Source organism: Fragaria vesca, linkage group LG3 (genome assembly GCF_000184155.1).
Source record: "Fragaria vesca subsp. vesca linkage group LG3, FraVesHawaii_1.0, whole genome shotgun sequence".
Lineage (NCBI taxonomy): Eukaryota > Viridiplantae > Streptophyta > Magnoliopsida > Rosales > Rosaceae > Fragaria > Fragaria vesca.
Window position 1 is genome coordinate 8,020,497 of NC_020493.1, and position 13,164 is coordinate 8,033,660.

Consider the following 13,164-nt stretch of genomic DNA (forward strand, 5'->3'; position numbering starts at 1 on the left):
TCGCAAAATGCAACTACATTTGAGACTTGAGTTTGATATGTATCGAAGAACTCAAGCAATTTCAATCCTAGAGTTAGAAACCAACTTTTTTGTAAAACAAAGTGTTCAGATAATTCGATAAAAGTTTGAAGCCAATATCATGCAAAACTATAGAAGTATAGATGACACAATTTTATCTCTATGCATATTGAAATAACATATCAAGAATTTTTCTATACAGATACGTTAGTTTGGGGTTCCAGCAACCCATTCATCACCTTTTCCAGAGTACAGTTACAAAGTACTACAAAATCAAGAAGGTGAGAAGCAGTGAAGCACATTGGAAAATTATCACCATGGGACAACAAGAAGTTTCTGATAGCATCTAAATAATCTTCAGCAACCTAAAAGAATTCATATATGAAGAACGTCCGTTGGTTTCCTAAGAAAGCCGGTAAGCCTAAAGGGGAAGATGGCTTCCCTGGTCAGTAGCATTGCTAGACTGCTAGTGTTGCCGAGGTAGCAAGACCCGCTAGTGCTCAGAGGTAGCATCTCCTTCCGAGTCTCGCCGTTTCTTCTTTCCCTCTCCATGCCTTGACCGCCTCGGTGCTTCGTCTTCACTTTCACTGTCATCATTCCTACCATTGTTCCCAGCACCATAATCTTCCTGGTACGATTTTGATGAATGCTGATAATGGTTCTCATCATCTGGTCCACCAGCCTGCATTTCTTTGCCATGACCTGATCCTGCACTATACCTCTCATTCCGATCATTGCCCGATCCCCTTGGATCTCTCTTCTGCAACCGGTTATTGTTTTGAGATGGTGGGTGTGGGGGAAACATTGGTGGCATACCACCTGGACGACCACCTCGGGCTGGATTATTACCTCCAACCCCCATCCCTCCCATAAATGGTCCACGTCCAGGACCCATCATCATCCCATAAGGACCAGGTGGAAACATACCACCAGGTTGTGGAGGCCGCCCACGAAACATCATGCCAGGATTGGGCCCACCAAAATCACCGGAAAACCTAGGACCATATGGATTGAAACCCCGAGGGCCGCCCATACCAAAAGGATTGGGCATAACAAATCCATCAGGTGTAACTGGTCCATACGGCATTGCATCAGGACCCATCATTCCAGGGAACCCCTGCATCCCAGGCATAGGTCTGCCACCCCTTCCTCCTAGTGGCATATGAGGGGGCCACATGACTCTACCCCTTCCTCTGTTCTCAATTGCTCCACCAGGAACTTGATAGTCTTCCTCGTCGTCACTTTCTTCCTCTTCCTCTTCTTCATTGTCCTCAAATGGGACAATGTCTGGGTTCTCACCACCATTCTCTGGATTGACTCCCTTTGCTTTTTCTTCTTCTCGTTTTGACTCTGCTGCAATGGAGATTGCCTGTCAAGATGAAAATATAAACCCATTCAGAACCAGAGTTCTGGCCATCTAATTAAACTTAAGATGGACACATCAGAGCAAAACAAATCTTGTTCCCCCGCCCCCATTACACCATGTCAAATCACCAAGAAGGATGTACATAGGTTTCAGCATTTGGAAAAAATAGAGATAATCAAATAATTAACATTAAATATTTTTGCTCTAGTACTTTGTCTGGTGGAGGGGAACAGTTTATCAAATATGAAAAAATTAGCATACCATTAGTTCACTATCTGGTTCAAGATAAAGCAAGGATGCCAACTGCTCACCGATGGAGGGCTCTAGCTCTTGACAATCTCTACTTATCTGCAAATGTATAACCACAACAATAAGATCAAAAGCTGATTTCATTCTGCTAAAGATTATGACTATGACAGGAGCCAAAATGCATATCAAGGATAACAATGATCGTAAATTAAAGGGCAGGGTCAGACAGCCTTATGCTATTACAAAATGGTATCTTATGACATTACTTTCACTTAAGCTCAAGTGGTGTTCCAAACTTAGGTTCATTTGGAATTAGAAATGCTAATCTAGAACTTTGAACCTTGTGTACTTAAAACCTTGCATTTTTTTTTCACAGTGATGGTGAAAACAGAAAGAAAAAAAATGCAAGAGTAGGAAGGAGATGGTGGATGCAGAAGCATGCTTCAGTGTATTGAATTACACACAAACCACTACCTACTGATATGTACTGATAACCCCGACAGAAACCAAAATTGGGTGACCTCACAATCAGACAAGACAGGACACACAAAACTACTGGTGTTTTTGTGGTGTTTAAGTACAGATTTTACCTTCACTGGTAAGTTCTCATTGTATGGGTTCCTCAAGTGACGAGTTTTGTGGAAGGAAAGTTCACATAGCTGCACAAGAAAACCTCGAATTAGTCATCAAATCAACCCAATAGTTTTTTCATGCGCATAATATAAAGTCTTCAGGTTCAATTACGCTTGTTTTAGTTCCAGATGATTCCATACTAGACCGTAGCTCATGCAGCTCATAGATGAGAATTGGTTATCAACAATTCAATTCACTCCTTTTACCATTAAATGAAGAACTGAAATCTTGATTGCAAACCAGCAATAGGAAGTACAAAGACAAAGACAAAACAAGAACAACTATAAAAACATAAGCCTCAAAAGACAAAAATATTAACTTTTTGTTAAAACCAAGCATGCACTTTGAATCAAAGTATACGCCAATTTAATTTATTGCTAACCAATTTTGGTATTGGCTCCAGGAAGAGGGGAAAAAACACTCATTTTATTGAATTAAAGTTCTGGCCTGGAATGATAAACCAAAAGAAGTTACATCAATAACAAAAACAGAGATATCACGATCCTGGCTTTGCATTACTTGCAACTAGAAAAGAAAAGAGAATAGAAACGAGGTTGCAAATTTCAGAACATGACACAGAAAGTTTGTAAATAAGTTCAACAATATGAATACCTTTAACCATTTGACAGAGAAATTACGGCCATAATGTGCAGTTCCATGTGCATATTTCCAGTTCCCTCCACTAACAGACCCACCAATTCTGGACATCATCTTTGCACAACCCTGACAAGGCGTATACATAAGTTTAGCTAAAACATCCAGTAGAGTATAAATGGAAAAGAAATCACTTGATAAAACAAAAACTATATGAAATCATTATATTCCAATTTGCAAACCTACCTGAAAATGTCGAGTCCGGTTGACTGAGAAAATTAATATGACATTTTCTGCAGAGTCGAAAGCTTCATTGAGTTTGGATTCATTGCTCCTTTGAGTTGCCCAAACTCCTTGTTGTACGGATAATTCCAAATTTTCACGGTTGCAACTTTTAACAATAAAATACCTAAGGTTCCATGTTAAAAATAAATAAGTAATTTAAATTTCATAAACAGGTGAATAAATTAGGACAAAGAAAAGGCATGAACACAAATTCCTTACAGATTTCCATTAGAGTGGAAGCATGACAAAATGCCAATCTATGATAAACCTTAGATTGGTGTAAGAAAGAAAATTATTTACATCCTTCCAGCAAGCATTTAACCAGAGTTCATCATTACTACACCAAACAGTGTCTGCCACAACCTCGAATTCACAAACTTTGTATTCAATAGTAACCCCATGTAACAAGAAGCAAAAAAATAGAAATCCTGGTACAGCACCAAATGTGACCATAAGTGTGAAATATATGGGATAATAAATATTTTAAACAGATTGTTATTATTTCCTATAGCGCTCCCAGGAAATTAGGTCTCAGCCAGTTTTCTGGATATCATGAAAGAGTAAAAGCAATAGAAAAGGATAGAATCGTCCTCCAATCCTTGGTAAAATTAGGTCAGGAGTTTGCGAGCAACAACCCATGATGTGCAGTAAATCATAACAAGAAAGTAAACTATATGAGAAAAAAAAATCCACTCACATGGTCAAATACAAATGGTACAGAGTGTGTATTGTAAAACTAACTAGTATAGGTCTAAAGAACGCTAGATACAGCTTATGGAAGTAGAGAACTCGTTTGGAAACTATCGACCAGAACAATTTACCTCACATGATAATGTCCATAAAAAGAACACAAAACTGATTTACATAACCTAATAAAAGACCTTGGGGCTCTGAACACACCTAGATATTCCTTGAGGCAAGGGCAGTGCGGCTCTATTTGCCTGACTAGCCAGGCCATTGGGAACACTTTGTGCCTGAGTCTGGGCAACCGGTTGTTGGGTTTGCTGAAATTGCTGTGGCTGCTGGACATTAGCAGACTCTGCTGCTGAAGGTCTTACAACCACTTGATTGAATGAATTGGTGACTTGTGCGGGCTGAGATCTATCATGTTGTTGGGGAAAACCACCATTCCGTGGTTGGGAGAACTTATTTGAGTTGTTGTAATTGTACGAATTCAAATGCTGGATCTTCTGAAGGACTTCTTCCACAGGGGGTGGAGGTCCAGGAAGCTTTGCATGTCTATACCGGCAATCAGGACCATTTGGACAAAAACCTAACTTGTACCTGCAATGACAAAACCCTTCCATTAAATCAATCACCTTTAACCAGTAAATTAATAGTTTAATCACTCCACAAATTAGGTAAAACAAAAGCTCTAAGTTGATCTCCTTGGTTTTACAGCCAACCACATAATACAAACGCAAAGAAGCTTTGATTATACACAACAACATATTAGTGTGATCCCAACACTTTAAAAAGTCCATCGAAACAAACAATGTCCATCGTATCTAATGTGTTCTCTCCTCACTCAACTCCGTAAAAGCCTATTTGCATTACCACCGATTATTGCTCTACTACAAACCGCTTTACACCATAACATGTCCTTCCTAAAACCCTAAAGAGAGTTAAAACCAAGCCTAAACATGAACACATTCACCTCTGTATAAACCTACACATAATGATCCCAAAGATCAAGACCTTAATTTGTAAAGCAATGACTAATATGAACAAAGTAATTAAGCAATTCAATTCTTACAACACAAAAATTAAGCAGAAAATACGAATACGAAGACGGGGGAGCGTATAAATATACGTACATATTACACTCCTTGATGTCCTCGTTGGTATGCTTATACACGCAATCCTGCTCCCTACACTCGCCGTACATACGGAAGAACCGGCACACCGGCATCCGCGACTTGTCGTATTGATGAAGGAACCCGCAGGCCTCGCCTTTCATACAGAGGCTCCGGAGCCAGTGACGACACACCGTTTGCCGGAAGCTCTTCCGCCCCGACGGGTTGACATTTGGGTCGGGCTGCGGCGCCGGGGCGGCCTGGTTTTTGGGCTGGGAGGCGAACGAGTCGGACTGGATCGGGGCGCTGGAGGCCAGGCCGGTGTGGGTGGGCGCGGAGACGGCGGCGGAGTCGAGGCCGCCCTCGAAGTCGAAGTTGAGGACTCCGTCGGGGTCCTCCATTGGTGGAATTTGGGGGTTTTGTTAGGGTTTGGGGGGATCAAAACGGCGGAGGAAGTATGCGTTTTGGGGTCAAGGAGTGGAGATTCGACGGAGAAAGGAGAAGAGAGAATAGGCTAGACAAGGGTTCGGGTTTAAATACCTGGGTATGTAATGTCCCGGGCTTGAGTCGTATACAGTCGGCAGTGTTTTTATTTTATTTTTTTCTCTCAAAAATGATATTTCCATCTTAAAGACTACCATAATATTTTTTCTGGCCTCGTTTATAACCCAAAAAAAAAAAAAAGACTAACGTGATATTAGAAGCGTTACCAATCTGTAAAAAGTTTTAATCGTAATAATTTAAATAACTCACTTTAAAAGAGTCACGATAAGATTGAGTCATTTTTAGTTGACCAACTGATTATATTGATCTACATAACCATAAATGCAGGCTAAACAAGGTCACATAATGGTAGCAAAGCTAAAGCTTAGAATTGAGGGAGGCCACTATATACAATTATCATAAGTATGAAGTGAGTTGACTAAGTTCAAATGATAAAATACATGTAGAGGAAAGAGCTTAGGGTGTCATGGCCACTGTTGGCATGTGAATTGCTTCGCCCTTGCCACCTAATTGTTGTAACAATTCATCAAAATGAAAAATTAAAAACCAGAGTCCGGATCTTTAGCGGCGGTGGGGGACTTTCGACTGAGCGAGAGGCTAGAGCTCCTCTCTCTTGGCAAACCTATGGGAGTGAGGACGAGCATGTTCGTCGGACCTCCCTAAATATAGGTATATGCTTTGGTCTCTTCACTTTTGGTATTGATGGCGATGGTGGTGCTGAAAGCATTGAGGCTGACCGGACTTTGGATCTTGTTGGGTTTCAACGTGTTTGTGAGTGTAGCGGAGACCGAGATGGCATCTTGTGGTGCTTGAAATTTGTGAGTAGGGCTCGATGATGGAAGTATCGAGGAGGCGATGCGAATTCTTGATGGTGGAGTCTCAAAGAGGATTCGACTGGATCGGTATGATGGAGTCTCGAAGAGGATTCGACTGACTTGGTGGTGGTCGATATGATTCGCAGCAATTCAGATCTGTCAAATGTATTAGCAATTCGTTTTTTTTTTGTCTACAATGGACAAGCTCCCTCCGGCTAATGCTGTGTGCTCGTAGAAATTTAATTAATGTGTCGAAGCAGGAAAAGTTTCGACACTTAGATGATTGTCGTAATTCAAGTTGTACGACTATTAGTCTTATAATTCTAAATTTTCAAGTTGTTGAAGAGCTCATGCATCAAATATTTGCCGCAGCCCTTAGGTTCTCTGATCTTTATGGGAAGATTTATGTGTGTTGTGACGAAGAAAATTATGCCAACATGATGGAAAAGTTTATGCCAAAGGCAATGCATTTTAAGGAAAAAGTTGGGGGTCTCCATTTACAGAAGCAAGCAAGCTTCCTAAGGCTTCTGAAACAAGCCAAGGAGTTGCTTGAAGGTGATTCCAAAGGGGCAGCAGATGAAGAAATTTATAAGCTAGAGAAGAGAGCTTTAAAGGTAGGCTTGGATGCATTGGCGGAGCCAGCCTTATTTCACCTGGGCTTAAGCCTAGGTGAGTTTTTGAAGGGGTAAAAAAAAACTACTTCTTTTGAGGGGTAAAAAAAACTACTTCATAAGTTCATATATATGTATAAACATAATTAGTATCCTCAATTGAAGTTACTATGTGTGAGAAGTTGCGATTGTCTCTAAAAATTTATACTGACTATACCAAATTAATTATCAATACTATTGCAATTAACTAGAACAGATAGTTAATGGTTTCAAATTTGAATCCTTTTTCCGAGCAACGAATATGCTGCATGCAATCAGATAAACAATATATGTTAGCACTTGTAACTAGAACAAATAATATTTTGTTTCAAACTCAAAGATTAAAAGTCTAATGCCGATTATGGTCTAATATTTGGCTTGATCATTAGTAGTTTATTTTTTGTTGTTCATATATGCACGAACTGGTATATAGTGGTCTAGAATGATTAAGGTTTGTTGAAATTTTAGTGGTTTAAAATATGCTATATTGTAAAGATTTGTTGAAATTTTTTTTTTGTCACAATTAGCCCTGTTAACAATTTCATCCTGGCTCCGCCACTGCTTGGATGTAAGTACATGCATGTCTCATCAAGATGATGGTTATGATGACATCAAAGGGAATTGAGAGCATGGAAGTTTTGTTTGAAATGTACAAATCTCTCACCTACAATGTTGGAGATGTCGTAAATCACACCACACCAGGAGGATTGATATTGGGAAATGTCAACAATCTCGTCAAGCATGGGCAAAATGAGCTGCAGGGAATCCTTTAAAAAAGACAGCCGAGTAGTATCTTTGTGAGCATGAAATGGTTTCCCGCTATCAATCCACAACAGCTAGAGAATGCCCTTGACGATATTCTGGAAGTTATCACAAAGCTTGACCTCCTCCTTACCCTGCCATTTCTCCTAGACGTGCCGGAAACCTCAACATTAGCTTGGTTGTTCAAGGAACTATATTTCATGGAAACTAGAGTGTTGAAAGTGGATAAGTTCGTTCAAGTGATGTACAAGATTTTTAAAATCAATGGCCATCTCAAAGACCAAACATCGGTGAAGGAATTTCTGGAGCGTGTGAAGCCTTTGATAGGTGAGATCTGGAACAACAGTTTGTTTACTTTGAGTCTTTGATGACATTTGTTTTGATAGGTGATTGAGCTTTGGAAGGACAGTCCTTGTATGTTTGGATGCGGGTGAATTCCCGGAAATTTAATTAAAAGTAAGGAATTCTCAATTTCTTAGGAATATTTCCCCCATTTGGGTTCTTATTATGTGGAATTAGAAATTTATACTGAAAAATAATCGTGGAATTTAAGAGCTTAAATTCCCGACTTGAATTCCTCACAAAATAGGTGTCATTTGTCAATTCCCTTAACTGAGGTTAGTCTAAGTACAAATTCTTATCATTTTAAAACTCTACATCATGAAATCCAAACAATGAAATTCTCAATTCTTGTCAGTTTATACCTCTTAGTTTGCATCATTGACCTTTTTTTTTTTTTGTAAAGGGGTATCATTGACCATCTTTTGTAGAAAGGAAGTATATTTTTCGAAATTATCGTTTTTCAAACTATTCTGAAAGAGAGAGAGTAAACCTGTGTAGGTGGATTGGCTATTAATTTCCTGATGAAATATTTCCTGATGCTATGCTAATTCACAATTAGTAATCTTCGTGCAAAGTTTTAATTTCCATGAAAATGAGTCATCTTTTGAGTTCCTTAGTACGCTTGCGATTTGCAGCTTGCATGTGAGTTAGATATGTAGTTTTTTTTTTTTTGATGGAATGGACGTTAAGCCTTTAATAAACCAAAAGAAAATGACAATTACAACATAACATACCTGTAAGAGCACGAGAATGAATGCCATGCAAAGGTGCTCTAGAGCATCCTACCGAAACTACCAAGAAAGTACTCAAAACTAAGAACCAGAAAACCTGAGAAACTAGCAAATGACAAAAAAAGTTGGAATCTCTAACCCTAGCTATTATTCCAAGGAACCGGGACAACCCTACATAGAGGGAGTAGCCCTGGCGTCTTCAACCGCCTCCAAGCCATATCATCCTGTGCAGTACCAACCGAGTCCTCGGGTATAGTGCTAACCGAATCGTCCTCTCCCAAGTTCAGAGTCTTTTTTGCAAAACCAAAAGACCTCTTCCTGGACTTTGAGCACAAAACTTTGAGCTCTTAGTTTGTGCCTTCGCCTCCAGCTGCCAAGGATTGACTGCCTCTTCCCGCTTTTTTTCATAGAACCTTTCGAACGCCCGAGTTTACGTTTCTTCGGGGGTGATACGATTAGAGATCCTGCCAATGAGGGAGAGAAAGCTCCAGGATTTGATCGAGCGTAGAGTGCTCAGCTGGCCCAACCGCCGTTGTGCCTTTCTGATGCTTACCATAATCCTCAAGCATCAAGGACGTTACAGACCATTTCTTCCCAGTCAATGCAGGTGTCGGAGACTTGGTTTGAGAAACCAAAGCTTGAGCTTGGAGAGCGGTGACCGACATCGGAATAGGTAGACGTTGGAGGGAGGCAGTCAGCGCTGCCGCCGTCATACCCGGCTTGGACAAGACAAAACCCGAAGCTAAAAACAAGTTAACAATAGAGGAGCTGTTGCAAGGGTTTGGGTTCGGGTTAGCCCTGATTCCAGTTCTTAGTACCCCGGCCGCCTCCAACATGTTAGGTGGACCTTGACATCCGCTGGCCTTATGTTCCAGTAAACCGCAAGCCTTGCAAAAGCCACACATACGCTCATATTTGAATGTGAGCATTGTAACTGTCAGATCAACACCTTTGCCAAACTCAAACCGCATGGGAGGGAACGCCTGCTTCACCGGATCATAAATCTGATGGTCAATTCGAACCTTAGCCCTGGAACCATTGAGCAGCCTGGGGTTATCATGAGTGATAATCCGTCCTAGTGTCGAACCCACCATATAGAGCGCATTCTTAGTCATCAGATTCGGTGGGAGTCCAAAAAATTCAACCCACACCGGAATAGAGACGATTGGGACTGCCGCCGCATCAGAACGTCCATCATATTCCGCCAGTACAAAAACCGTTTTCCCATAGAACCACGACCCGCGCTCAATCATGTCCTTTCGATCTACCTCCTCCGTGAACCGAAGAATACACCGCTCACCTTGTGGTCGGATAGTGGGCCGATTTTGCAGACCCCAGATAGAACCCATCGTGGCCATGAAAGCCCTAGGCTCCACCTTTTTCTTCAGAGAGAGGAGCCTCCCTACTGCATATGAATGGCCTGAAAAAGCTGTTGCCCCTGCCGCCCCGAACTAGACCTTCCCGTTCTCTAAGATCGCCATTGGCACCAACTGGATCTTGAGTTAGATATGTAGTTTGTTTTTCATTGCATAATTACATGTTGATCGAATGGATCCACTTTTCGTATCAATACAATAAAATTAAGAATTTGTTGGGAGCAATATTAATTCATCCAAACAACCAAGATGATGAGCATATAGAATATCCAACGAGACTTATAACCTTCATATAAGATACAATAAGAGTATAGTAGAGGCTTTTTTGTTCTTCTTTTGTATTCAATTCATAAAACAGAAGTTCCTAATATAAATATAATTGTCTGCATAAATACAAAGTAAGTCCTCTTTTACCAATCTACACCTAAATTCCTTGTCTGGAAGAGTTTGTCAATGTACAAAATTAGAGGAGCTGAAGCAGCAACATAATTTTGCATCTGAGCTTTTGCTGAGGTCTCTGAAAGTAACAAGGCAGAAACACAGTTCGAGTTAATACAATGATTGATATGACCTTATAACTCAGAAAGTCAGAAAATGAACAAATACAGAGAATGACAAGTTCAAACCCCTCTAAATCTCTAAAAACATTTCCTCCCCACTTTTGTTGGACACCAGAGGAGCACTGTGATCATTAGTTCATTACAAACAAAACTCAGGTATCACATAATCACAGCCCCCTTCCGACACAACATCTTGGTTGGTATAGTAAATGTTGAATATTGTACTCTAGACTCAAAGTATCCCGAGTGCATGGATACACAATGTAAACAAACAAAATCTTGATCCTAAAAAGTACATGCAATGCCGCAATTGATGGGAAATCTACCTGTTGGTTTCTGAAATGATTTGAAAGGTAGAAGTACAGTTGATATAATTTCATTATTCCCAACCAAGTGAATGCAGTTAGTTTTGAATAACTTCAAACCAGCATGTTTTCTATGAAGTTTATTCAAATCGATGAAAGGTCAAATCGCGTGTGTAGATAGGTCCAAATGGAACCTAGCACATAAAACTCTCATTGTGGTGGAACATTTCCAAATCCTACTGCAACCCTTATGCAGTCAACTGCTTTATTCTATTGAGATATTTAAATTAAAAAGTAGACTCTCACCATCTTCATTGAGTTTGTTCAACAGTTGTTCTTTTGTAGGAAGCGCATACATCCCTGCAGCTACTGCTTTCCTGATGAGCCACCCATGGTGGGGTGCAAACACCTGTTGATAAGCCTTGGAAGCTGGATCCTTCAAGGAATTTCCCCTACAAATAAAAAAAAAGGTATGTTAATACATTTTCAACCATGTAATATGAACTTCAGAATCCAAACAATTTCATAAGAAACTACACTGTGCACCTCTAAACTGGAGTCAAGTTTTAGTTGGTGAAGTTTCAATTTGAGGTATTATTCATGAAGCTCATGTGTTCTAACAATGCCAACATGTTGCTATTCTAAAATCTTTGAAGACAGGAGTATCTTACTGCCATTTAAACTAACTTAACGGGATTAACAAATATTAGTATACATTTCATGTATTCCCACATATGTGACATGTATAAACGGGAAGGCAGTGCCCTATGTAGGTTGTGCAACTACTGCAGCTGCTGTCTTATGTATTACTCTCTAGTTTCTCTTCTATCCATATATAACATGGCTATCAAAGGAATAACAAATTAACCACGGTGCAGAGTAATGAACTCAAATTCTAGATGAATTCACCATTTTCCCACTAGCATACAAACCAAATTAGCTACATCCTAGAATGCAACTATCATCACCATCACAAAAGATACAAACTTTCCTAACGAAATGAGCTAAACTTAAAGCAGAAGAAACTAGAAACATACTTGGTGACTATAATCTGCTCAAACAGCACCTTCACCATATCAATCCCACGCTTCACTCTCAACAAATTCCTCGAATGACTCCCCGCCTTTCTCACACAGCCCGCCTCCACATCCTTCTCCAGCAACACGTGTAGGGTCGAGATTGACTTCGACGCCTCCGCCAGATCATGCACCTATCAATTTCCAATCCGATCAAATTCAGCACTTCAATTTCATTTCAAAACCCAATCGGAAAACAACGAAAAAGATCGTACCTTTGCGACGTAGTCCATCTCGGCGAACTTGAAAGCGATTCCTAAACACCCGAATAACGGCGAGACGAGTGAACAGGCCTGCGAGAACCGCGCCACCTCCACTTCGCCGGTCTGCGAATTCACGGCGGCTTCCAGCTCCTCGAACGCCTCTGCGATTTTCCTCAGCGGCTTCTCATTCGCCATTGCAGTCTCTCTCTATTCTCTGAAACTCTTCTCAGTGAAAAGTCTCAAACTTTTTTTGCTGCCGGGAAAATGGAAAATGGTCGTTGGATTCGTTGCTGTGAATCGACGCGGTGATTAGCTGCGAATTTGGGCCTCTGTTCGACTAGCCCAATTTTGTTACTGACCCGATCAGCCCAATTGTGAATGGCGGGGACCACCTTGGTGCCTTTTGATAACGACTTCTTAACTGACACTGAGCTTGGTCAAGTGTTGGTAATTGGTTTGTGTTGCATCAATCTACAATGGTGGACAACGATTTCCTAACTGATCATAATTGGTTATGCAGGAAGTCTTTTTCTTTGGATTAGAACACGCATAAAAAAGTTACAAAAGGTACTCATTTTATATCAACGATGCTTCTTTTTTCCTCATGTTCCGAGAGTTGTTAAAACATAATTCATGAATTTTATATTGTGTTGTTACGAATCCGTTAATCAGTAAAAAGGTTTCTAACTGTAATGTTTAATACTAGTTAGTAAAACTTTTATTTAAAGACTTTTTTTTCTTGAACATATCTCTCAGAATCGAAGAAAAATATTAGAACACAAAAGATATATGATTTTTAGGCTAAAACATATAAACAAGGTCATAAGATGTGTTCTCTTGGTTTAAATTTAAAATTTAACGTCTTGCTTGAATGTTCCTCATTTAATTCATGCCAAACT

General features: G+C 40.1%; 2 protein-coding genes across 2 annotated transcripts; both read right to left on the reverse strand.

Annotated features, from left to right (window-relative positions):
- Positions 1–152: 152 nt before the first annotated feature.
- Positions 153–5,342, reverse strand: LOC101296848 (cleavage and polyadenylation specificity factor CPSF30-like). Its single transcript, XM_004295560.1, has 7 exons — positions 4,963–5,342; positions 4,046–4,429; positions 3,107–3,269; positions 2,879–2,989; positions 2,224–2,292; positions 1,646–1,732; positions 153–1,387 (listed from the first exon to the last, which is right to left on the reverse strand). The coding sequence occupies exons 1-7, from the start codon at positions 5,340–5,342 to the stop codon at positions 512–514; spliced, it is 2,070 nt and encodes a 689-aa protein (XP_004295608.1). The 3' UTR covers positions 153–511.
- Positions 5,343–10,372: 5,030 nt separating this feature from the next.
- Positions 10,373–12,653, reverse strand: LOC101311548 (glycolipid transfer protein domain-containing protein 1-like). The gene is made up of 4 exons (XM_004293947.1): positions 12,278–12,653; positions 12,024–12,196; positions 11,293–11,438; positions 10,373–10,638 (listed from the first exon to the last, which is right to left on the reverse strand). The coding sequence occupies exons 1-4, from the start codon at positions 12,458–12,460 to the stop codon at positions 10,532–10,534; spliced, it is 609 nt and encodes a 202-aa protein (XP_004293995.1). The 5' UTR covers positions 12,461–12,653; the 3' UTR covers positions 10,373–10,531.
- Positions 12,654–13,164: the final 511 nt, after the last annotated feature.

Bases quoted from the DNA above. Each gene is read 5' to 3' on its own strand.
- LOC101311548 (XM_004293947.1), bottom strand. From the start codon at position 12,460: ATGGCGAATGAGAAGCCGCTGAGGAAAATCGCAGAGGCGTTCGAGGAG. The intron at 12,197-12,277 runs GTACGATCTTTT...GGAAATTGATAG, and splicing joins AGATGGACTACGTCGCAAAG to GTGCATGATCTGGCGGAGGC. The intron at 10,639-11,292 runs GTGAGAGTCTAC...TGTTACTTTCAG, and splicing joins GAACAAACTCAATGAAGATG to AGACCTCAGCAAAAGCTCAG.
- LOC101296848 (XM_004295560.1), bottom strand. From the start codon at position 5,342: ATGGAGGACCCCGACGGAGTCCTCAACTTCGACTTCGAGGGCGGCCTC. The intron at 2,990-3,106 runs GTAGGTTTGCAA...ACGCCTTGTCAG, and splicing joins ACCGGACTCGACATTTTCAG to GGTTGTGCAAAGATGATGTC. The intron at 1,733-2,223 runs GTAAAATCTGTA...ATACATTTGCAG, and splicing joins ATGAGAACTTACCAGTGAAG to ATAAGTAGAGATTGTCAAGA.